Consider the following 25,601-nt stretch of genomic DNA (forward strand, 5'->3'; position numbering starts at 1 on the left):
GTGATTTAATTGTAGTTGTGTCAGGAGATTTATGGTGAAATGTTTGATCAATTAAATGAATTTATCATTATATATTCACTGCTGTTATATTGTTGTCTTTTCACTGTCTAAATGTTTGTCTCCTGATGGAACATTGGAATTTCTCACATGTGATTAATAAAGTTTTATCTTAAAGTTAGATAACTGGATCCTGCAGTATTATTCAGTGTCAGTAGAGGATCTCAGTGCAGTGAAGGTCAGGAGTAAATAAGGAATCAAACAGTGTTATTACTCTTTCTGCATGTCTACACACAGGTACACTGATGTACAGGACTAACACAACACTGTAAATAAATCAGGAAGTCAACATTACAGACAATAACAAGATACTTATGAAGTGAAGTACATGGTTTCACTGTAAAACTCTGATAGTACATCATCAAGTGAGAGAGTAAGAAGCTTAGATCTAAATCACTAACACAGTCTACAGAATTGGGGTGAATTGTTGCTAGTTGTCTGTAGTGAAGTGCATCACACACTTCTAAGAGACAACAGTAACATGAAATTTGTTTCTTGCATATTGTATTAATATTACATCCAGTTTGTTACTGTGAGATCATGCTACTATCACCACTAGCCAGCAGAGGGCAGCAGTGGACACATAGTGACAGAAGGAGAACAAATTGCAGAATTCTCCAAGTTGAATAAACTGGGTTTCCTGCTCCTTGTTGACCCTGATGATGAAGGCCCAGCAGCATTAATATCACCAAAAAGAGGAGTTTAAAGGCCCTTAAATGTATAAGGTGGTGAGGACATTTCACACCATCATAGACAGTAACCTGACAGGAAGCATCACGACCTGGTTTGAGAACAGCACCAAACAGGACAGACGGGCTTCTCCAGAGGGTGGTGTGATCAGCTAAGCTCTCCGCCCTGTAGTTATGCTATAGTAAGCTTTGCTGGACCCCAACTATGTGTGTAACAAACTCTTCTCTCTGTTATAATAATCAGATTGTGGTTCTGCTCCTTGAAGGCAAATTTAAAAAAACAAGAAGGAGCTTCTTTCCACAGACCACTCAGTCCCTCAACTAGGACAATACCTAGTACTCAGACTTTTCTTCAGCTGTAAGTAATGCCGGTGTTATGTCCAACTCTGTTTGGGGATCTGTTTCCCACCTATCCCCACCCCATGGCCCCGCCCCCGTCTATACTTTCTTCCAAAAGTCTACAATATTCAAAATAAATCTTCATTCACAAAAGGTAAGCATTTAGCTAATGTTAGTTATTGACCATGAGGGGGAATTAAACTAGCTAAAAAACATCATGAATGTTCTCCCTGGTTAAATGTATGGCAGGCGTGAAACTCAGGGACGACCTCCGTGGTCGCATAACTGCAGGCGTGAAACTAGGGAACAACCTCCTAGGGCCAAAGCAGCAACAGAAAAGGTAGTAGACAGTAAGTCTACCTCAAAAACCCCTTGTATCGAGACAACTTCAGGGATACCGGCAGCACATACTGACACAAGTGGGGCATCCTCTAAACTGGATAACAGTCTCTTACACCTATGAGAAACTCTGACATCTTCATATATAGCACTCATCACTCTAGCCACTGATATAGTGTCCATGGTGGATGAAAACTCTGCTATAACACCCTTACAGGCTGGAGACTCCCCTGACAAAGGCGTAAAATCCTCACCACTGGATCCATAGTTAGGTCGGCTGTTCTGTCACGAGCGTAGAACGAAGAGGCAGAAGATCCACATGCAGGTGAAGATTTTATTATAAACAAAGAATGATGAGATGAGACCAGACAAGACGAGATGAGAAACACGAGACAAGATGAAAAACGACCAATGAACACATGATACATAAAATAGGACATGGGGTCAAGTGAAGCAAGAAACAGATATCAAAATAAAAGACATAGAAAACTAAACACAAAACATATGTTACACATATAAACATTATGCTAGAACATTATGCCATTACTTGACAGGTCAGAACGGTTTGGGTGGCACAAGAGGGACATGATATTAGGCAGGTAGTTTCGATGTTTTTTTTGTTTTTTTTTGCACGTTTGTCACACTTTAATCTTTCAGGTCATCAAACAAATTTAAATATTAGTCAAAGATAACAAGTAAACACAACATGCAGTTTTTAAATGAAGGTTTTTATTATTAAGGGAAAATCCAAACCCACATGACCCTGTGTGAAAAAGTGTTTGCTCCCCCTGTTAAAACATTACTGTGGTTTATCACACCTGAGTTTCTTTAGCCACACCCAGGCCTGATTACTGCCACACCTGTTTGCAATCAAGAAACACCTTAAATAAGACCTGACAGACAAAGTGATGTAGGTCAAAAGATCCTCAAAAGTTACACATGACAGTGGTTAACCATCCCAGGAGTAGACGGCCGACCAAAATTACCCCAAAAGTGCAGCGATGTCTCATCCAAGATGTCACAACAGACCCCACAACAACATCCAAAGAATTGCAGGCCTCTCTTGCCTCAGTTAAGGTCAGTGTTCATGACTCCACCATAAGAAAGAGACTTGACAAAAAATTACCTGCATGGCAGAGTTCAAAGATGAAAATCGCTGCTGAGCAAAAAGAACATAAAAGCTCATCTCAGATTTGCCAGAAAACATCTTGATGATCCCTGTAGCGATTTTGGCTCGCGAAGCAAGGTAAATATTTATAAGCAACTAAAACGTGTTATAGTGACTTCCAAATATTTTAACCTAAGTTGAAATTAACGGTACTGGTTAAATCTTACGCTTATTTGGTCTGCGAACAGGCCGTGTAACCTTTATTAATTCTATGAAGGTGGTATCTTCCCGGCCAAGAAAGATTCGCTCTTCTTTTACTGTATACCGTAATTTAAATTAAATTAACTTAATAGAGCATGTAGTTCAGACCAGATATTGCAGGTACCTTAATTTGTGAGCGATACTCAGAGACAAATCACCTGTGTCTCAAAATTATGACGTTTAATGAATGAGACAAACACAACATAAAACTAACTACACACACAAACAAAAGAAATAGGGAAAACGAAAATAAAATAAAACAAAAGAAATTAAAATTGGGGAAAGGGAGGAAGAGACTGGAAAGAAAGAAACTAGAGAAAGGAAGGAAAGGAATGGCAAGCTTAGACTCAAAATGAAATCACACCCTAACTGGGAAATCGTCACAGAAACTTAAATTCACCTTAAGATTCAATGAAAGATTCCTACTTAAAATTACGCATCTAAATTGGTTGGTAAAGGAAACGGTTACTTGCATTGGCTTACTGCACAAGAGTCCGGATGCAACAGAGAAATCTCTGAAAAGTCAGTTAGGGTGGGGTCAGACGTTCTTCCAAGTTCTCCTGAAGATAAGAGCAGTTGTTGTTCTTGGAAGTGAAGCTTGCTGGAACTTCTTTGAAGGAAGATGGAGTCGTCTTGAAGCTGTTCCTGAAGTCTGACCACGGATTAGTGGTGTTTGTGACAATTTAAAGGTCGCGAACTCCACCCATCTTTGGGGAGATGACCAATACTTCGGTCAGGATTTTGAAGGGAAAAACTCCCTTTGTTTCAGGTGTCTGTGGGCGTGGTTTAGCTATCAAACTTTTAGATGACTTTAAAGTTTGATCCAGGGTGTATTAAGACGGTATGGTGCCTTTCGTGCTCAAATAAAATACACCAGTGCTTGAAAAATGAGTAACCGATAATTTTGTGGTCATTTGGATACTAAACATGAAGGGTAATGACGGTATGAAGGCAGCGGTACATTACATACATAGATCATTAATCAAGGCAAAGATAAAGGCAAAGAAACACAAATGAAACATAAACAAGATGCACTTTCATTAGGGAAGTAAAAAGAAGACAATAGCTTCGTATACATTCTGACATCAGACCTTAAAGGGTCATACGGCATTAGAACAGGTATACATTAACATGCCATGATCAGTAAGATATGATGATAGAGTATGACGGATTTTAAAATACAATGTTGTTTTCTGACACATGAATAAAATACACCCTTGTCAGGAAATTAAGGAGCAAATAATTTTAAGTCAGGCAAGCCTTAAAAGAAGAAACACATTACAAAAAGGGTTATAAGAATGAGAACCTTAGAGTACCTTATCTTGGGTTTTATTAGTAAACGGAATGTCTCATTGTGTTGTGTGTGTGTGTGTGTGTGTGTGTGTGTGTGTGTGTGTGTGTGTGTGATAGGCACAGGCTCCCCGTGACCCGAGGTAGTTCGGATAAGCGATTGTGAGTGAGTGAGTGAAACACATTAAGGTGATTGCCAAGATAGCCCCCCGTGCAGAAAGCTGAGGTACACTGCAGCACTAATTGCCGAATGCCGCGGGAGAAGACGTTCGTTCTTAAAGGCCACATCTGTACACAATATGGAGTCGGATGTATCTTTTTTTACTTGGAATTGAACTTTTTCGAATAAATCATCCTCAATCCAACTATGGAGTAGCGTCAACTTTACTTTCCCACCAGAAATGGCTAAACTTAAAAGGAAGCCATTACACCAACCTTTCTCACTCTGCATGAATAAGGAGCTCTGAAGCATGTTGTTTGATCATCTCCTCCATTCTGGCTTTGCACCATTTCATTACTGAAGCTGCAGAGTGGAAACTAATATATAGATTTGCAACCTGTCCAAATATTAGTGTGAAAAATAGCAACGTTTGAATTCCCACCTGTTATTCGCCTAAGCCACACTTAAAATTCCTGCCTAGTTTTACCAGCTTTGTGACCAAAAGAAAACCAAATGTAAACATCTAGTTAGTGTTATTAGCTAACCAGGAATTAGTCCCTAGCACCCAGCCCCCTAGGCCACTTATATCACATGGATGTAACCTGCTGTCTAATATAAGTTGCACGGAGGACATTATTACCTGGGTAACTGTTGTTTTTATTTGTTTCTTTGTTTTTCAATTCAGCTTATAAAAGTTTTAAGAAAATTTGCCAAAGCAATAATCAATTTGTTGAAAAATCTGGACAGTAAACAATAACAGCAATATAAACATTATGTTATGACAGACAACCACACAGCACAACTAACACTGACCACTTTTGAACAGAACTGACGGTTCATATGTATAAGTCCTGCACCTGTCATATACACCAGACATCCAAAAAAAAAAAACTCCTATCCAGACATACAAGAAAGGTTATAGTCAGATGTGCTCTCTCTCTCTCTCTCTCTCTCTCTCTCTCTCTCTCTCTCTCTCTCTCTCTCTCTCTCTCTCTCTCTCTCTCTCTCTCTCTCTCTCTCTCTCTCTCTCACTGTGAGAACACAGGAAGTGGTAAAGAAGTAAGACTTTAACACACACCTCTCTCAGTCAGTCAGTCATTAGAGGGACAGGATGGAGCTCAGACCACTGCCTGTGATTCACTGTGAGTAAATGTTCTCTTTGTGTCTTCATTAGAGTGAGTGGTGGGGTATAAAGTTGTTCATCTGCAGTCTGAATGTCCTGAGTGATGATCTTATTGTGTGATTAGGACATTGTGTGTTCTTCATCATGACTGTTCAGGTGGACCAGTGTCTCCATATCTGTTATGAGAAGGGTCTGGTTTGATGTGTAAATACTCTCAGTAACTATGATACAGTAGTTCAGTAGGTAAGAGTACAAGTAGGGCAAGTTTAAAACACTGTTTAAATCATATAATAAGTGTAAAAGAGTTTTTAGTGTTGGAATCTGTTGGTGATGATGGTCTCTTCTAATGGTCACCTTCTGGTCATGTTTCCTGTATACAGGAAGCTTTTTAGCATTAACTAGAAATTCAGAGAAAATGCCTTATAACCACTTTTGTTACTTTTATGGTCTGTAAGAGAAACATCTCAGTACATAATTTTCACAATAATACACATTAATACCAAAGTAATACATAACATAAAAAATCATTAATGATAATTTGTGAATCTGTGTAAAAAATAAGAACAATACTTGTGCAGAAACAAACACTTCTCATTAGTCCTGTACACACAGAGCAGTGACTGTGTTAAGGGCCTCAGAGCAGAGAGCAGGACGCGGATGTGGTTTATTTTCTATTTTCATGTTGTGGTCCAAATACAGGTGTGAAGAAAGGGGAGGAGGTGTGAAAATAACTGAGGGAATGGAATAAATTATATTTATAGGGTGTTCAGAGAGATAAATCCCCTGACTATACCCTTACTAGCCTCTTTATTAGGAACACTACACTCTTACGATTAATGGGAATATTATACTATTACTATAATAAATCGTGATTCAGTAGAAAATCAGTTAATTAATTACTTGAACAAATCTGCAGTACTGCAGTGAAAGTGTGATATAGTTGTGATAATAAAATTTCTTGTGATTTTCTGGAGGTAGGTTTCCTGTCATAGCATAGCATTTATTTATTTATTTTATATATCCAGATCAATTTAAAATGGCTTTATTGGCATAGAAGTATTTGTTGGCATATGTGTACTGTACAAAATAAACAGCATGAACATTATGCTGTGACAGGCAACCACACCACAACTGACACTTACATATTTTGAACTGAATTGACTGGTCATATGTCAAATGTACCCGTCATATACATAGCCAGAACCTCCAAAAACTCAAAAATAAAAACCTTTCTTATTTAGACGTTCCAATAATGACCTGAATACCTACTTACAAGAGGGCCCGTACTCAGACGTCCAGATACTGAACCTCATTTGCACATCATGCAACATGCATATCTGTTCTCAGCTTAAACCAAATGGTTTAAATCATCTGAGTGTAAATGAGTCTGTATTGTTGGAATCTGTACCTGATGTCTTCTGGTGGTGTTTACTGTAATCAGAAAGTTATTTTAGCATTAACTAGAGAAAATTGCCTTTTACTGAGAAAAAGCCTTTTAACCTACATTTCCATTTTTATTACTACATACAGAGCAGTGACCATGTTAGAGGCCTGAGAGCAGGTCACAGTTTGTTGGTGCAAAATTAGATGTCAAGAAGCAGATGTGTGAAAAAAGGGTGTTGAGGGGGGTGAAGATGGACGTGTAAAAGCAAGAACTAATAATGTGGGTAAATTTAACTAACATCACTGAACTCTTTTAAACTAAAAGGTGTCCAAACTGATAAACAGAGAATATAGCTTATAAACTACAGTAACATTTCTGTTATTATTATGGTCTGTTTTGTGAAGCATCTCAGTGCAATAAGTTTATTCTAATACACACTATCACCAAACTATTGTCTAGTATCATTTACTTATTTGTGTCAAATCTATCAAAGAGTTTTACAGAAATAAACACTTCTCATTAGCCTTATACACTGACACACAGGGCACTGACAGTTTTAGAGAACTGGGAACACAGACAAGTGGGCAGTTGTGGTTTAGCTTCTTTCTTTTTTTTTTACTTTCAGTGTTGTGAGTTCAGCAGTGAAAAAGGCGAGGAGGTCTAAAGCTGAAACTAGTTGCATGTTGCATGCATTCAAGATGTTGGTGCTAAATTCTGAGCCTTCCTCCTGCATCATACAGTAAATAGTATATACACCCCATCTTCACACTTATCAGCCAAGTTTTTTCCCCACATTCTCCTCATTCTCGGTCTCCTCCAAGCAAGTGAATCCTGTTCAGTGAGATTGTTGCTCCTCAGCTGAAGAATGTTTCTGTGAGGTTTTCATTACAGTCATGACGCAGGATAACGAGGACTTAGCATCCGAATCATAATCAGGCACATGAGTCTTTCATCAATTTCTAAAACATTACATCATCTGCCAACCTAGGGACATGGCCAAGCATAAAGAAGAAAGGTGCATGGCTTGGAGTTTCATGGACAGTGATATTGCAGGCAAATGTGAGGGTCTGGATCTGCTGTGGTCATAGTTTTTTGTTCTCAGTGGAAGACTATAGAGCATGTTGTCCAGTGTTTATGTTGAATCTTTTCTTCCACCATTTCCAATCAGATGATGAGCTATTGTATAGGACTTGGCCACTTCAGATACATTAAGTTTTGCAATCAAACATTCTCGGAATCTGATGGTGAATCATGAGATGAGATGTTGAAGCTGTTGCTTAGAAAATTGCTAATTGTTGGAAATGATGTTTGAAATTAGAATATCAACAGAGTTCTATTTTCTATATTCAGCTCTCCAGAAATACAGACAAACTGACTTCATTGGAGTTGAACTCTGAGATCTGAGGGTGCACAAACAGTGGCATCTTCCCAAAGACAAATTGTTCACCACAGCACATGCTCTCTGTCCTTTCCCTTGTCTGGGCAATAGAACAGCTGTTGACTAGCATTGATTAGCATTCTGTTTTGTCCTTGATGGCCTTCACTTCCACTTCAGCAATAGTTGTGGAGCAGATAGTGGAACCTCTTCTGTTTAATCACAGGATTTGATGTGGTAAAGGACACCATCATGATTCTTTAACTACATGAACAATCTCTGCTTGAACATCCTTAGGTCACTACATTTCCTGTCTTATCTGCATGGTGGTTGTTTCCTGTGCACAAAAGCAGGTCTACAGATGCACATTTTTTGTTGCAGATTTCAGTGGAGATCCTCCACAGAGATTCCGATCTGGTAACCGTGGAGGCCACCAAACTACACTATACTCATGGTCTTATTCTTGGCACAGGTTTTTGAGCACTATGCTTTGTTATATGGTGCAGTGTAATGCTGGAATTAGCCAATCAAGCATCGCGTTAGTTCAGGCAGGCCACGTCGTCAAGCATGGCATCAGCTGATAATCAGCTGTTCATGACGCACACCAATCCGGTTACGACATCCATATTATCTGACCCTTTAAATTCCCATTCTTTGAGCCACTTTCTAGCACATTGCTGCTGCCACGATTTAAACTTGGCGGCTCTTAAGAGTTTAAACCTCAAGCTAACTCCTTTTGTGTTCCTGATATGGAACTATAAGTGGTTGCGATTATTATTAGTATATTCGAGCTGAAAGGAAAGTTTGAATATTCTTTAAATTTACGGGAAAAATTTTTGGGGCAAATCGTGGCCTAAATGGTTAAAGAGTCTGACTCGTAATCCGAAGGTTGTGGGTTCGAGTCTCGGGCCGGCCATGACTGAGGTGCACTTGAGCAAGACACCGGACCCCCCAACTGCTCCCCGGGCGCCGCAGCATAAATGGCTGCCCACTGCTCCGGGTGTGTGTGTTCACGGTCTGTGTGTGTTCACTGCTGTGTGTGTGCACTTGGATGGGTCAAAAAGCAGAGAACATATTCTGAGTATGGGTCACCGTGGTTAGCCGTAAGTCACTTCATTTAAATTTTAAATTTTAAATATGGTATTCATGTTTGCATATAATGGTGTGTTTTTTGAGTCAGAAGTGACCTTAGGGCTGGCGTGTTGTACAGTCTGATATGCTATGCTAGGGTAGGTATGGTATGGTATGTTTTGCTATGCTAGGTTACATTATGCTATGCTTCGCTATCCTATAAGATAAGGTATACATTTATTTTAACCCACAATGGGGAAATGTCTCTGTTACAGCAGCAAAGAGAGAGAAATATTTCACACAGGCAAAAAAAAAGAAAAAAAAAAGAGTATTGCACGTGTTGTAAAAATACTTGTTATTGTTATTGGAGTTAAACGGTAATCCAGCGTGTAATTATGGTGACTTGTTCACCGGAGCAGATTTGATTGCAAATTATGCTATGCTACGTTATGCTATGATACTGTAGGTTATGTTATGCCTTGTGATGTTATGCTATGCATGTCACGATGGGTCACGTTATGCTATGCTACGTCATGTTGTGTTCAGTTATGCTAGGTTACACTGTTATTCTATGTTATGCTAGGTTATGTTATGCTAGGCTATGTCATGCCTTGCTATGTTATGCGATGTGATGTTATGCTAGGTTGTGTTATGCTAGGTTATGCCATGCGATGTCATGCTACATTATGCTATGTTATGCCATGCCATGTTATGCTATGCTATGAATGTCACAATGGATCATGCTATGCTATGTTTGCTAGGTTACGTTATGCTATGCCTTGCTATGCTAATTTATGCTATTCTACATCTTGTCATGTTATGCTAGGTTATGCTGCATCATGTTATGTTACGTTATGCTATGCCATGCTATGCACGTCACAATAGGTCATGCTATGGTATGAAACAGAGACTTGTCAGTTCCTCATAGCAGACATGTTCCAAGCATTAGCAGCTTGATTCCTCTCCCTAATATTCCTTGTTTTATGCATCGGTTGACATGCTATCCAGTGCATTAAAACAGTCAAAAAAGGGGCCGAGCAAAGCCGACATCAAAAATGCCTTAAAAAAAAAAGTCCCGCTTCATCCATTAAAAGTCAAGTTTCAGGCATTCAATTTCATCTAAAATGCATGGATCCATCTGCCCACAGTCTGCTGGGGCATCCGTTTATCCGCTTGCTACTTGACTGCATCAAAAAGAAGCACCAAAAGCCTCTGTGAATTCACTTCACGCAATAATAATTTTGCTGCTTCCTATGACCTCAAGCCAATCCTGCGGCCCCTCATCAGAGCTACAGGTCTCACTCCTTTCATATCGGAGCAGCTACAACAGCAGCCTCTGTTACCCTGTTGTCCTTTCCCTCTGTCTACCATAACAACATCATTTTTCCTACCTTCAACTGTACAATTTCTATGAGCCACTTACACAAACTCATACTGAACCATTACAGTCATGCATGTGAAACAGGTTAGATCCAAATGCTGGCAATATCCAAAACAGGAAAGGTTCAAACATCAGGCAAACAACAACATCAAAGGAAATCTAAAAACAGTAGTCAATAATCCAAGCGTAGGTCAGGGCAGGTAGCAAACATTCACGAACACGAAAAACAAGCAACTTCAAAACAAGGCAATAGAGAGAACCAATAATACGCTCAGAATGCTAACAATACTTCGTGACAGCCAAGAGTTCTGAGTGAGCTTAAATAGACCAGGTGATTGCAAATAGGAAACAGGTGTGCTGAGTTGGTGGTGCAATGAATTGTGGGAAATAGAGTCCTGATGCTAAAGTGCACCAAATCCTCTGCAGGCCAGCAGAGGGAGCCCTCATGGCTCTCATAACAATTACAGAGCGGGTGTAAGATACAAGCCTTGTATCTTACACCCTTGTGTAAGATACAAGGGTGTAAGATTTTGTGTTAAAAAAGGGTTAAAAAAGGGATAGTAAAATAAACATGCTATTCTTTATTTCCTTCTTCACTGTTTCTTTCCTCTCTGTACATTTTGACCTCGAATGTGAGGTTTCAGGTTTCCAAACAGAGCTGTTGTTCCTACACCTACTTCTGTCTTCAGAGCTGATTGTATGTTGGCAATTGAGACATGGATGGAGCATAAAGATACATGAGAAATTTAGACGCACAATCTGAGGGAGAAAAATGGATATACAGTATTATTTGGACCTCTAGATATACACTTATATGGACATCTACTCTACACTCAGAGGAATGTTGCAGAAGTGAATCTTCTACAAGGCCTCCTGTTCTAAACTTGTAGAAGAGGGACACTTTGGACACGGAACACGTCACTGATGAAGTGACTGCTGTTGTCATGAAGCCCTCTCTCCAGGTCAAATAAAAGGAACAGATGGTCTTCCCACTGGACTCTACAAGAACTCCTGGACTCTCAATGGAGGTGATTACTTATGGAATCGTTCATGAAAGCATCAGTTAAGGACATCTTTCTAGGAGTTGGTCAGCATACAGTTTTAACTCATTCTCCCAGAGATGGATGGTTTAATTAACACCTTTAAAGAACTGGAGACTAAGCAGCGAGTTTGGAGACTCTGCACTCTAGACTTTTGTTCTGAGTACAAATCCCTTCCAAAATGCTTAGCTAAAGGATAAATTACATTGTGGCTAGTGTGATCACAGTTTTGATCTAGATGTATAAAACACACTCAGACTCAGAGGTGGTGGTAAAACCAAAGAAGTAAAGACAGAATATTATTTTGCTGCAGCAAAAGGCATCGTCCTTACAGTGCTACATCTACAAAGTGAAGAGGCAAATTCACCTCTCCATTTTGTACCCTGTGTGTGTGTGTGTGTGTGTGTGTGTGTGTGTGTGTGTGTGTGTGTGTGTGTTTTGTTGATTGTGTGTGCGTTTTGTTGAGTGTGTATTGTCTGTGTGTGTGTGCGGGTGTGTTGATTGTGTGTGTGTGTTGTTGACTGTGTGTGTGTATGTGTGCGTGTGTGTTGATTGTGTGTGTGTTTTCATGCACCCTCCCTGATTACTGAAGTTGTATGCCTTTGAATTATCACCTCAACAAGGCCGCATTCCAGTATCAGTACTTATCTATCACATGCACACAAACTCCCCTAAAGTTCCCATCCTTCTAGCACGTACAATGTTAACATTTGGAACAAGGGCTTCTTGTCCTTTCTCCCTAGTCTGACACACAGAATACTGTAAAATCACATAACATTATATACAAACACATAACTGTTGTATAAAAACACTCATGATATTAAATATTTTTGCTACACTAGTTATGACACTGAGGTTAAGATGCTGGATTACAAAACAGGAGGTTATGAGTTTGATTTCCACGTCCGCCAGGCTGCCACTGCTGGGCCCCTGAGCAAGGCCCTTAACCCTCAATTGCTCAGTAGTTTAAAATGAGATAAAAAGTCGCTCTGGATATAAGTACATCTGCTAAATGCTGGAAATGTAAACAGTTAGTTTTTTGTATGGATCTTCTGAATTGCTACAGTATGATGATCTCTCTCTCTCTCTCTCTCTGTCTCTCTCTCTCTCTCTCTCTCTCTCTCTCTCTCTCTCTCTCTCTCTCTCTCTCTCTCTCACTTTCTTTTCAAGAACATTACTTCATGAGCAGAATAGTGACATTTACCTGAATCATGTCTATTTATTATTTAAGATGTTAAAATATAATTTTTACAGTATAGTAAGAATTAAGTTTCCTGAGTAAGATTTAAACTTGTGTGTTCTGTGTGTCTAAAATGTGCTGTGTTCATTAATAGACTGAAAATTCTCCATATTTATGTCATGTTCTGTTTCTGTTCCCTTTTTAGTGCTGATTTCACTCATACCAGTGGTCCAGGCTCAATGTGAGTTATATATAGTTTATCTTTATATTGTCTCCTTATTTAAATTGTTTTAGTGCTAAGAAGGTTGTGTATAATTTGTTAATTTGTTCCCTGTTTATTAATGTATAATTTTAGATCTAACCAAAGGATGCTACAACATCAGATTTGAATAAATAATTTTACACTCAAATAGTTTTATGCTGCTTAAATTTCTTAACATATTAAATATAAAACAGCACAAGTTTAACCCTCCTGTAATCTTCCCTGCTTTTCTGTGCAATTTAGGAGCACAGAGTCAAACTGACCTGGTCTGATTTCACTGCTTATAAATAATGAGCCATAAAATGTTTCCAAGATATTAACATATATTTTGCAAACAATTTTTAATATTTGGTATAATAAACCTCATTTATATACAATAAATAAAGTAAAATAATAAAGCAGAAAGTATGAATTATTTTCACTATATTTATGATCAGAGGCACATAATTTGATGAAATATTACAGACTAAACACAGTGTGTGTGTGTGTGTGTGTGTGTGTGTGTGTGTGTGTGTGTGTGTGTGTGTGTGTGTGTGTGTGTGTGTGTGTGTGTCTGTATGTATGTTCATTGCACTGGAAAGGGCAAGAGTGTGACCAATTGCCCTACTAAATGTGGCCAGAGGAACACAGGTGTAATAAAATATTTTTATGAACACATAATTCAATAAAAATAGATATAATTAATTTTACTTGCAAAGTGCATCATTTGGAACAATCCATGTCATTTTCAGGCAAGTATATGTAAGAAAACAGAAGAGAACAACAGATATAACTAATGCTAAATAAAATGCTCCATGATGCCCCTGATTACTTAATATTAAGCAGGTTACACATATCAGTATCAACAAGTAACAAAAACATGAACTCATACTCACTCTAAAAATGATATTAGTAGTGTAGACTTGGGAATGACTTTATGTAAGGTTTATTAACAACAGAATGTTTTATAGGGAGTCCTAAAGCTGTGGTGTCCATACATCCTGATACACATGTGTTCATTGGAGAGACTGTTACTCTCAGATGTGACATACAGGGAGGAGGAAACACTCAGTGGACTTACAGCTGGAATAAAGATAATAACGAACTCTATTCAAATGGAAATAAGAGATATTTCATAGACAACACAATGCAGGTGTTATTAATCAGGTATGTTGAAGACTCTGACAGTGGAACCTACACCTGCAGAGGACATGGGAGATACTCTAAGAGCTCAGAGATCAGTGATGATGTTACACTGACTGTATCAGGTGAGTCTGTGACTGTTTCTATTTCTTATTTAATATCTTCACTTTATTTTTAGGGTTCAGGTTTTGAGCTGTCAGAAACTGAGTCCCTGTTTGTTTAATGTTGACTTTTACTTCCCTGTCTAGTAAACACCAATTTCTGTCACAATCATCATCATCATGTCTTTTTCACCTTGTGACCTCACCTTGTGTTGGATTTGCTATTATCTGATTTATTTATTTGATGATTTGAGACATTAGAATTAGAAGGTTTTATCTGTGAATTCTGTCATTTTGAGAGATTTTTATAATCATCATCCACATCAGTCTCTGTCTCATCACAGAAATCCCTCACAATATTTAAACACAATCCTCAGACACAATCCTTGACTGTTCACATTAACACCTCTGGGGTAATAATCCATGATTTACTTTTGTTCTGTTGAATGTATTTCATGTCATTATTGTATTTTAAGACATTTAAATATGTAATAACTTTGTCTGCTGTCGACTCTATAAAATGTGTGAGCACTCTGATTTAATGATGATGTGATACACAGGAACATCCCAGACATTTTGACCACTGCTATCTAATTACAAACTAAATTAATTATAATTATATCTAAAATATACTGAATATCAGCCGTGTAAGAAAACATACAACTGTAACATCTTGTATTAAATGTTAAATATAAATGTTAGTTTTAGACACAAAGCATCTGTTAGACACAGTGAATCTACTGCTTATGTTGTAAAGTGTAAAGCAGCTCCGACACCTTCATCATTTCACACCTACAGTAAGACCCAAACCGACTGTGAGAGTGAATCCTCAGAGCTCCGTCTACACTGGAGACACCGTCACTCTGAGCTGTGAGCTGCAGCAGGGGACTGGATGGGAGTTTTACTGTTACAAAAATAATCAGTGGTTACAGAATCTGAACAGTGAACAAGTGAACACACTTAAAGTGACAGTCGATAATGCAGGAGAAACAGAGTACCGGTGTCAAGCATACAGGATAAACTACAACAACAACAACTACTACACAGAGCTCAGTGATCCTGTCAAGATTACAGTGAGAGGTATGTCATGATTTTTTCCTCTTATCATCACAGGTTTGTTAGACGGCGTAAACATTTTTTTTTCATATTGCTTAATTAGTTTGTAATTACTTGTTATTCCAGAATTTTCAGAATAATCTTATATACATGTGTTTAAAAGTATTTGTCATTTCTGACTGGTGAGATCCAAAAACATTTTCACACACACACACACACACACACACACACACACACACACACACACACACACACACACACACACACTATAACTATGTTTTCTGACATGTAAACATCTTCAGGAAAGAAAAGTTTATATTTTGTGTTTTTTATATTTATTTATTAAAATATAGATTAAATTAAATCTTGGTGAGAAAACGTCTGTAAGTGAGAACTGTTAAAGATATTTGGGACACGTCTGAGGGCAACCCAGCACATATATATTGACCTGTTTCTGTTGTGTTTTTGTTTACGTTGTCATGTGGGTTTTTGTTCTGATTCATGTCTTGTCTCTGCCCCTGTCCTGTCATTGGTTGTTGTTCTAATGTATCTGGATTATTCTCACCTGTTTTCACTTTAACCCTTGATTTGTCAGTGTATTTAAACCCCTTTGTTTCACCATGTATTTGTCTTGTAACTGTTGTTACCGCTGTGTGTTTAGTCTGCAGATGTCCTGATCTAGTGTTTGTTTTTGCTTCATTTCTGTGTCACAGTTTTATAAATGGAAACAGTAACTCTATAACAGTTAAACATGTTGTTTTATTACTTAAACTTTGTTAAAAGAATAAAAGCTGGAAACTGGTGGAATTTGTACAAATTATTTAGATAAACAACTATTTTTGTACAAATAAGTTATTATTTGGTTTCAACAGTAAAACCCAAACCGACTGTGAGAGTGAATCCTCAGAGCTCCGTCTACACTGGAGACACCGTCACTCTGAGCTGTGACCTGCAGCAGGGGACTGGATGGGAGTTTTACTGGTACAAAAATAATAATCAGTTGTTACAGAATCTGAACAGTGAGCAAGTGAACACATTTGAAGTGACAGTCGAGAATGCAGGAGAAACAGAGTACCGGTGTTGGGCACACAGGATAAACAACTACAACTATTACATGACACAATTCAGTGATCCTGTCAAGATAACAGTGAGAGGTATGTCATTATATTTGTTTTTTGTTATGAATAACATCATTATACACCATGACGACACATGCATTATGATCATCCAGATGTTCTATTATTTTTCTACAGTGAGACCTAAACCAGTGGCATCCATGAATCCCGATAATCAGGTGTTCAGTGGAGACACCGTCACTCTGAGCTGTGACATACAGGATGAAAGTGTCTCTAGCTGGCAGTACAGCTGGTATAAAGATACTTCACACAGTCCTGTCAGTAGTGAACAGGTGTACAGTATCAGTGGTGTTGAAGTGACCCACACAGGTACATACACCTGTAGAGGAACAGAGAGAGGAGGCTCACGCTCCTCACACTCCAGTGATGTTATTACACTGACTGTATCAGGTGAGTGTGTCAGGTGAAAATGTGCATGAAAATGTCTTACTTTGTATTAAGTAAAACTAGATTCAAAAATATCTTGTATTTCCTGTGTAACAGAGAGACCACAGGCAGTACTGAGTGTATCTCCACACAGCTGGCTGACTGAAGGAGACTCAGTGACTCTAAGCTGTGAGGTTACAGACTCCTCTACAGACTGGACATTCAGCTGGTACACAGTTGTTCCCTACAGAGATGGATTAACTGAAATAAAGAATAATCGTGGCTATATTGTGCATGTGGAGCTCCTCTCAGACAGCAGCAGAGGATCTGGAGGCAACTACACTCTCAGTCCTGCTGCTCTTAAACACACAGGAGTTTATATGTGCAGAGGAGAGAGAGGAGAACCAGCCATTTACACACAGTACAGCAATCTACAGCCACTATGGATCATTGGTGAGGAAAATTGTGCTGAAGTGTAGAAGATAAAATTATGAATGTAACATGCTGAATGCTAATCCTGTAACATAATAAAAACTGTTTTTTGCTTGAAAATAAATACTGCACTTTACTTTTTTTCCCTTAATTCTCATAATTTTGTTTATTGACACTTTAAATGGCTCTTTTCTGTGTTTAAGGTGAATCTCCTCCAGTCTCTCTGATCATCAATCCCAGCAGAACTCAACACTTTACTAATGACTCTCTCTCACTGAGCTGTGAGGACCAGAGTAAGTCTACTGGATGGACAGTGAGACGATACACACACAGTGAGAGAGTGTTAGATTGTTCACACTGGGGATCAGTTACAGGATCTACATGTAACATCAGCTTCCTCTCCACATCCTACACTGGAGTTTACTGGTGTGTGTCTGAATCTGGAGAAAACAGTAATCCTGTCAACATCACAGTGCATGGTGAGTCTTCATGTAGTGTGTTTAATGTTAAAGGAAAAGGGAAATGATTCATTACAGAATATTTAGAACTCTGAGATTTCACTTTTGAGAAACTGTTCATGAAGACAAACATTTTCTTAAGATTTAGATGAAAAACCTCCAGACTCCTCAGGATTAGATTATTTTATGTTACATACAGATAAATTAGAGAACTTTTATTTATTATCTACAGACACATCATAGTGTGTGGATTTCCTTGTTAGTGATTTTCTGTGTTCTAGATGGTGATGTGATCCTGGAGAGTCCTGTCCATCCTGTGACTGAGGGACATCCTCTGACTCTACGCTGTTTATATCACAACCCAAATCCCTCAAACCTCCGAGCTGATTTCTATAAAGATGGATCAGTTCTCCAGAACCAGACTACAGGAGAGATGATCATCCAAACTGTCTCAAAGTCAGATGAAGGTTTCTACCACTGTGAACACCCAGAGAGAGGAGAGTCACTGAAAAGCTGGGTCTCAGTCAGATGTGAGAAATCATTTGAGAATTTATTTTTTATTTGATTCTCTTATTAAAGAGTTTCTATGTTTAATTTCTGAAAATCTGCCCCTTTTTTCTTTCAGTCTCAGGTCCTATATCCGATGATGGAACATTAGAACTGGTTGTTGGTTTGGGATTTTTGTTCATCACTTTTCTGATCTTAATGATGCTGCTGTGGTCCTACAAAAGAAAAAAAGGTCAGATTACTACATTAGCTTTGTTATGTAGAATATAACCAGAATTACAAAAGAATAAAGCAAATTTTGATGTATCACATAATCATGGACAATAACTAAAGGTAAACAATAACTAAGTGTTGATGAACAGATCTTTAAGATTTAAGTCAATATTATTCTAACGAGTCTATCTGTTTTCCCTTGTTTCTGTCTGCTGTCATTCCCTGATGTTAATTGTTGACCCCGCCCACCTATTTCTTACCATGGACATTAACTGCACACATTTTCTTCCCCAGGTGTTTTGTCTTAGTCTGTGATTGTCTCCGTCTTGTGATTGGTTCTTGTTCCCTATATCCACTCTGTTTGTTCATTTCCCTGTTTTGAGTCGTTGTTGGTATGTGCTGTGGGGTTACGTCTGGTCCTATTTCCTGTCCTGTTCAGTGTTCTGATCTTTTTTGCCTGCTTGTTTGTTACTTGTCTTTTTGATTATTAAAAGGATTAACTGCACATGGATCCGCATTTGACTGTGACTAACCGTGACAGAACGACTCACCAAATGGATCCAGCAGAAATCCTGTTTTGTCTATGTCAGGGGGACTCCCCAGTCAAGGAATATACGGAGGTATTCGTGGACCTGTGCAATCAGGACAACTTTGGGGAGAAAGCACGGACTAAAGGACATCCTGCGATACTTGATGCCGTCTACCCGAGACAGAATCATTCTCGGAGTTCATCAACTTGGTGTTGCTCCTGGGCGGGTCTGCGCTAACCTTGAGCAGTGTAGAGACGGAAGCCGGCTGTAAATATTTTTTTTTGGGAGGGAAGCATCGGGGTCCGTGGGCTACAGCGGGGAACCAGCCACAGACGCCCGAATGCCCTACAGTGTCTCCGTCCAGCCCAGTCCCGTGCACACCTGTGACCGAGCCAGTTCTCATGACTACCATACCAGCAAGCTCGGCTGAGGCCCGTGCTAACCGGCTGGTCTCCAAACTGGTGTATACCCCGATGAGGTCGGCTCGGGCGACCGGGGAGACGGAACCAGCCGAACTGACATTGTCAACGGAACGAGTCTGTCTGTGTTTTCCCTTGTTTGTCTGCTGTCATTCCCTGATGTTAATTGTTGACCCCGCCCACCTATTTGTTACCATGGACATTAACTGCACACATTCTCTTCCCCGGGTGTTTTGTCTTAGTCTGTGATTGATATCCACTCTGTTTGTTCATTTCCCTGTTGTGAGTCATTGTTGGTATGTGCTGTGCTGTTGGGTTACGTCTGGTCCTATTTCCTGTCCTGTTCAGTGTTCTGATCTGTTTTGCCTGCTTGTTTGTTACTTGTTTTTTGATTATTAAAAGGATTAACTGCACATGGATCCGCATTCACCTGTGACTAACCGTGACAATTATACTGTGTGATATGAATCTGGTGACAGTGTAAGAAATAGTTTAAATTCTGTGTATATTCTAAAAAATATGAAACATATTTGCAAATACTAAATATAGAACTATTAACTGTAATGTACTGAATACTATATAGTCATATAATACATTGTTACAAACCCACAACATGTAAAATTTGAAACTGTTGTGATCACGAGAATTCATTCAAGAAAATTAATAGTAATAATCCATGGCCTCTTAGGACTTCTGTATATTTACTGTAAATAAAAATACTACATATTATGCTATACATATAGTTATTGTATCTATAATACCTTTTTTACACTCTCTTTAATATAAAATGTATTTGTCAGTATGTGCACACTGTTCAGATGTAGTATCTGTCTCTCTCTATAGAAAAGCAGAAAACCAATCAGACATCAGAACGGAATCAGAACCAGTCAGGAGCTGAAGACTCTCAGTCAGGACACACACCACTTCAGGCTGGTCAGACACTGTCTCAATGTTTATTTCTATCTTTAATGAATTTCTTTTAGTATTTTACTGAGACTTTCTTCTGTTTGTTTTGTGTAGGGAGTGCTAATATTTATGACACTGTGGATGAGTCAGCCATGAGAGGAACAGGTAGCTTTATTTCCTTTCACACATTTACTCTTGCATTAGAGATTTAACTCTAGAATAACTCTATACAGTAAAGTACAGAAGTGTCTTGTAGAGACCAACACACTGCACTGTGTTCAGGTGAAGCTGCAGCTGAGATCAACAAAGCCATTTACACACAGGTCAAGAGGAAAGAGTTTAAAGATCTACTCTAAAAAAAAATCAGCTAGGATTCAGTGTAGTTTTGGCAGGAGACTGATAATGACTGATGTTTAGGTTGATGAGTTATGACTGATGTATTAAAAGGCTACAGATCATTGGGATGGTTTTGTTCTCTTCTACTGCAGGTGCTGACACTGATGTGACTTATGCTGAGATTGAACTGAAACCAATGCTAAAAACAAAGAGAATAAAAGGTAGGGCAAAATGAAGTAATTATATTTATTCATGTAACGAATAAAACACTGTATCGACAACAGATAGTGTGAATAACAGATTTACCAGCCTGTTAAACCTGCTATTAACACTAACATTAACATTAATGTTAAACTTATTAATGTTAAACACTAACATTAAACTATTAAGTTTTCGTTTTCCTATAATAGTACATCCTCATGTGTATTACTCCCCTTAAATCATAGCAATAATACATAAAACCCATAAAACACCTTCTGACCAAACAGTTGTGAGAATTTAGCAGCTCTGTGGAATATCATGTATTTTTACTCCTTTAGATGAGTAGGTTTTTTTCAGGAAATTAATCAGTGAGTTGTTTCTTCCTCCCAACCAGAGACAGCCAATGTGGGTGATGAGACTGTATACTCAGAGGTGCGGAAGCACATGAAGGTAAACCTCTTGACATTTATAAAATAGAATCACAACACCTTCAAGTAAGAAACATTCAAAAGTGCATTGGGTAGAATTTCTACACACCATTAGCATGTGAACCACAAAAATATTTAAAAAATCGTGTTTTATTCTTTACAGTATTTTCCGCACTATAAAGCGCACCGGAATATAAGGTGCAGTCTCAATTACGGGGTCTATTTCTGTACTTAACCCAAACATAAGGTGCATGCTAAAACATGCAGAAGCAAAACAGTGAGTTTAGTTGAACTTTATTCTACTATTTAAAGATACACACACATTATTTTTTAATCAATCTTCTCCCACAAATCCATGAAAGTCCTTATCTACTGTGTCTTCTTAACTTGGCGCAATTCATTTTCTTTTTTTTCCCCACTTCCGAACTATAGATACATTGATGTTGAATTCTTTCAGCTGCTCTATTCCCATTTACAACCATGTAACTGATAGCCTGTAGTTTGAATTGTGTGCCTCGTAAGCATCTGATTTTTATTGGCGGATGGCAAACCAACTTAAGGTGCATTTACCGCCACCTACTGGACTGGAGTGTGGAGCGCATAATGGTTGGGAAGAAACAGATGTTGTTTTGCAACATACCGGTAGTTATACCTAGGAGGTAAGCGTATGTACTGTACATATTACGTAATGTTCTCTGATTGTTTTTTCGCTGCCAGCGTACGTAGTGTATGTATTACGTCCCTGTGTCAGCGGGAAATGGTCCGACAGTCAATCAAGCGGAGAGCTTACTAATGTTGCATAACATTTTTACAGATTATGGAACTCAGTGCACACATAAGGATTATTAGGCGCACAGCCGATTTTTGAGAAAATTTAAGGCTCTTAAGTGCGCCTTATAGTGCAGAAAATACGGTAGTTGTACCATAATTGATGGCAATATCATGAGAAATGTTTTTCTAGTCATATTTATGCATTTATGTTTTCTTTCTCTGCAGTGAGCTGTGTGTCTATGTACACTGATGAAGCCAGTGTCATCAAGTAGATTGTGTTTACCTTCTATTTTTGTTCCCTAAAATATTCAGCTGTTAATCTTTTAAATTGATATTTTATTGGATGATGCCAAACCTTGCAGCTACTCTGAATTTTTTTTTACAATAACTCATTTTTGCCACATCATCATGTCACAAAAGTTCAGTCATTGGATCAAGTCTTAACCCTGCAGCTCCACCTATAGGCATTCTTGCCCTTAACAGAATGACATCCCAGGAAAGTGTAACTTAAGTTTTACTGACCAAATTCTTTAATGCAGTGCTCATTATCTTCTGAAGCCCAAACCCAGGAAACCAGATAAGATTTGCTGGAGCAATTAATTTGCCATATTTTCTGCCATGTTGTATGGCTACTTGTACATTATCTGTACAGCTCTGAGCTGGTCTTGGAAAGGGGCAGCCTGCCTACAGCTGGGGACCATTTTGTCCATAATGGTGGAATTGGTCTGCTCTTCAGTAGAGTAGCATTAAAATTTAATTTATATCAGGATTCTGTTGCACAGTTATGCCAAAATGTGGCTAAATTAAACACAGTTTGCTTTTTAAGAATTTGTTTGACTGTCAGTACTTTATGTCAAATAACCAATGAACTGTAGTTTGGGTGTAAAAGATTATCACCCCTAGTGTGTATAATGATGTGCAGTATAACGTATATAGTGTATATTTGAGTTGGACATTTCCTGCTGGGTATAAACATACAAAGCATTTATTTAAAAGAAATTTGGGTATTGAATTAATGATGCAATTTATATCACAACATGGCTTTACAATTATGTTGCATAGCATGACTTCAGATAATAACACAAACGCTCTGCCCTTTTTCACTTATTTGATAATGCATTTGTAAAAAAAATATATAGTTTTTTTTTTTCATATTCTGTTTTTTTTTTGGTTGTTTGTTTGTTTTTTTCTTCATCTGTCCAGTTTGTACTATGTTCAACTTTTAGATGAAGTAAAATAAATTTACTAATCGGTCTTGTTGTGTTACACACATTTGTCATGTCTACAACTCCAGAGTTCAGTGTAGCCCACGAACAACTTCATGTTCACAGTTACCCAATTACTGATTGCAAACACCCGGACTCAATTACCTATATACTGTATTATTATAAACATTTGTAGGGTTTGTAGCTGCACACACATTAATTATATTAGATCACATGACCAGAACATGTTCATTACCAAAACACTTGATATTGGAAGAGTATCTTTTGTGTTTTAATCACTTTTACTGATAAATCTCTGAAACACTCAAAATCACAACTTACCCACATCATGTCCCATTGAATCTGCAGTGTGAAACCATCTCTTACTAGTCAGGATTAAGACCATACAGCAGTTACCACTAGAGGGAGTCAAAGACATTTTAGTTTCACTTTTCAATCACTGACCTCCACATACTGAGTTACTGTAACCTTCCTGTCAGCTCCAAGCAGTCTGGTCATTCTCCTCTGTCCTCACTAAATAACAGGGCTTTCTTTTTGTTTGTGTTATCTTTATAGACTGGTGTGTGTGTGTGTGTGTGTGTGTGTGTGTTACTAATGAGTGTAGGAATTGTGCTCCGCTACATGACTGGCCGATTTTCATAATTGCACAGATTTCAAGTGTAAGAGAGTGGGAAATTAATGTATATTTAAATATTTTGCCTCTTTTCAACAATTGCTCAATGTGTTAGTCTTCATTATAAATTATGTTAATCCTAATAATGTAAAGTATAAAAGTTTTACAATGTCTTAATGTGAAATATGTGAAATTATACATAATATTATAAGAAGAATACTTGTGATTAGGCAATTATATGCCCACCTATCTAGACAAAGGCTATGGTTTTAGTGTATTCTAGAATACTTGTCTGCTGAAATGAATTGTGACCAATGCAATATGCAACAGTTTTGTTCTAATTCATATCTTTCATGTTATTCTGACAAGACGCCTAATGCACCCATGGCCAACTGGATGTCCATTTTATGTTAGCATACTGTAACATTTATTATTCCTAAATGCATCATTAATGGTAACCTAATATTCAGGTAATATAATATTATAAAATTGTTCGATAGACTGCTGTACGCAAGTACCGGCTCTGATAATCCACTTCAGATTTGGTCACAGCACAGGTACCCACATTTATACATGCTGGCCCCGAGCTATGTGTGTACTCCTGCCTCTTCTGTGCCATGTGAACAAATATTTTCTAAGGCTGGCCTGTAAAACATAGGAAAATCCTGTTTTTAAATAAAAATCAAACCACATAAGTTACCCATAATCACCATCAATCACTACATTCAATTTTCCCCTGAGCTTCCACTGTGTCTGCATTTCTTTAAGCAGTTTCACTGTCATTTACATACATACTCCCACTGTTTCAAAGCACTGCACTGGTCCCAGTTACCAAGCACCAGTCATTCAAAATAACACTTCTTGTTTTGAACACAACCATAATTACGCACAAAGCTTCCATAAGCCTTTCCCATATACAGTACATTAGTCTGTAGGCTACAGATTTATTATAATTGTGTAAATATGTGCATGTGCAGACGTGTGTTTGTGTTATTTATTTATAACAGTAAACATGTCCACATGCACAATAATTTTTTTTTATTAAAAAATCTAACATTTTTGTTTTCAGTTACTGTAAGTAAGCATTGGAACATATGTATTTAATACACTCATTCATTAAATTATTAATATTCGCTTAATTATCAAATTTATCCAGTCATTATTGCTTCCAAACTTGAAACATTTTGTCACACAGAGCTTTCTCTTACATTCACCAGCAGGTGATCCTCATCAAGCTCTGATTTGAAAAGCTTTGAGTAATAAACCATTTTCTGAATTGTGCTGAAAGCTTCAATGGGTCAAGAAAGCTATGCTTCACCATCACTAGCAATCAGTAAAGACTTGTGTAAGTGTGACGGTCTTGCCCGGGCAATCCTTTCTGCTGAGCAGCACAATGGAGAACACAGGAAATAAGGGAACCTGCTTGGACATTTAAAACAAAACTTCCACAGCACATTCTCATTATTTCTGCTTTTTATTTAAAACAGCTCTTTATCTTTTTAGATCAATTAAATCTGTATTCATTGTGATCATATAGTGTATAAAATGTTGCATTTGACTGATTCAATATACATTTTCAATTAATTGATAACAAATCAGTGAAAAACTTAATTCAATTCAACTAAATTGGAAATAACAGGAAATAAGGAAACCCGCATGGAGAATTAAAACATAAAACTTCTACTGTACATAAAACAAAGACAATGCACAAATCAATTACG

General features: G+C 38.0%; 4 protein-coding genes across 8 annotated transcripts in view; 2 read left to right on the forward strand and 2 right to left on the reverse strand.

Annotated features, from left to right (window-relative positions):
• LOC113643290 (low affinity immunoglobulin gamma Fc region receptor III-like) overlaps nt 1-25,601 on the reverse strand; it is a 546,637-nt gene that overhangs the window by 314,404 nt on the left and 206,632 nt on the right. The gene's annotated exons all lie outside the window — the stretch shown is intronic.
• The window catches only part of LOC113633966 (obscurin-like), a 580,831-nt gene that overhangs the window by 227,288 nt on the left and 327,942 nt on the right, over nt 1-25,601 (forward strand). Inside the window, exon 12 of the mRNA XM_047823084.1 lies at nt 15,081-15,362. Coding sequence (XP_047679040.1) covers nt 15,081-15,362 — 282 coding nt within the window. The remainder of the gene's footprint in view (nt 1-15,080; nt 15,363-25,601) is intronic.
• LOC113633976 (leukocyte immunoglobulin-like receptor subfamily B member 2) overlaps nt 1-25,601 on the reverse strand; it is a 284,910-nt gene that overhangs the window by 111,116 nt on the left and 148,193 nt on the right. The window lies entirely within an intron of this gene.
• Nucleotides 1-25,601, forward strand: part of LOC113633974 (CD166 antigen homolog) — a 98,386-nt gene that overhangs the window by 12,716 nt on the left and 60,069 nt on the right. The gene's annotated exons all lie outside the window — the stretch shown is intronic.

The sequence above is a fragment of the Tachysurus fulvidraco genome, chromosome 1 (genome assembly GCF_022655615.1).
Source record: "Tachysurus fulvidraco isolate hzauxx_2018 chromosome 1, HZAU_PFXX_2.0, whole genome shotgun sequence".
Taxonomy (NCBI): domain Eukaryota; kingdom Metazoa; phylum Chordata; class Actinopteri; order Siluriformes; family Bagridae; genus Tachysurus; species Tachysurus fulvidraco.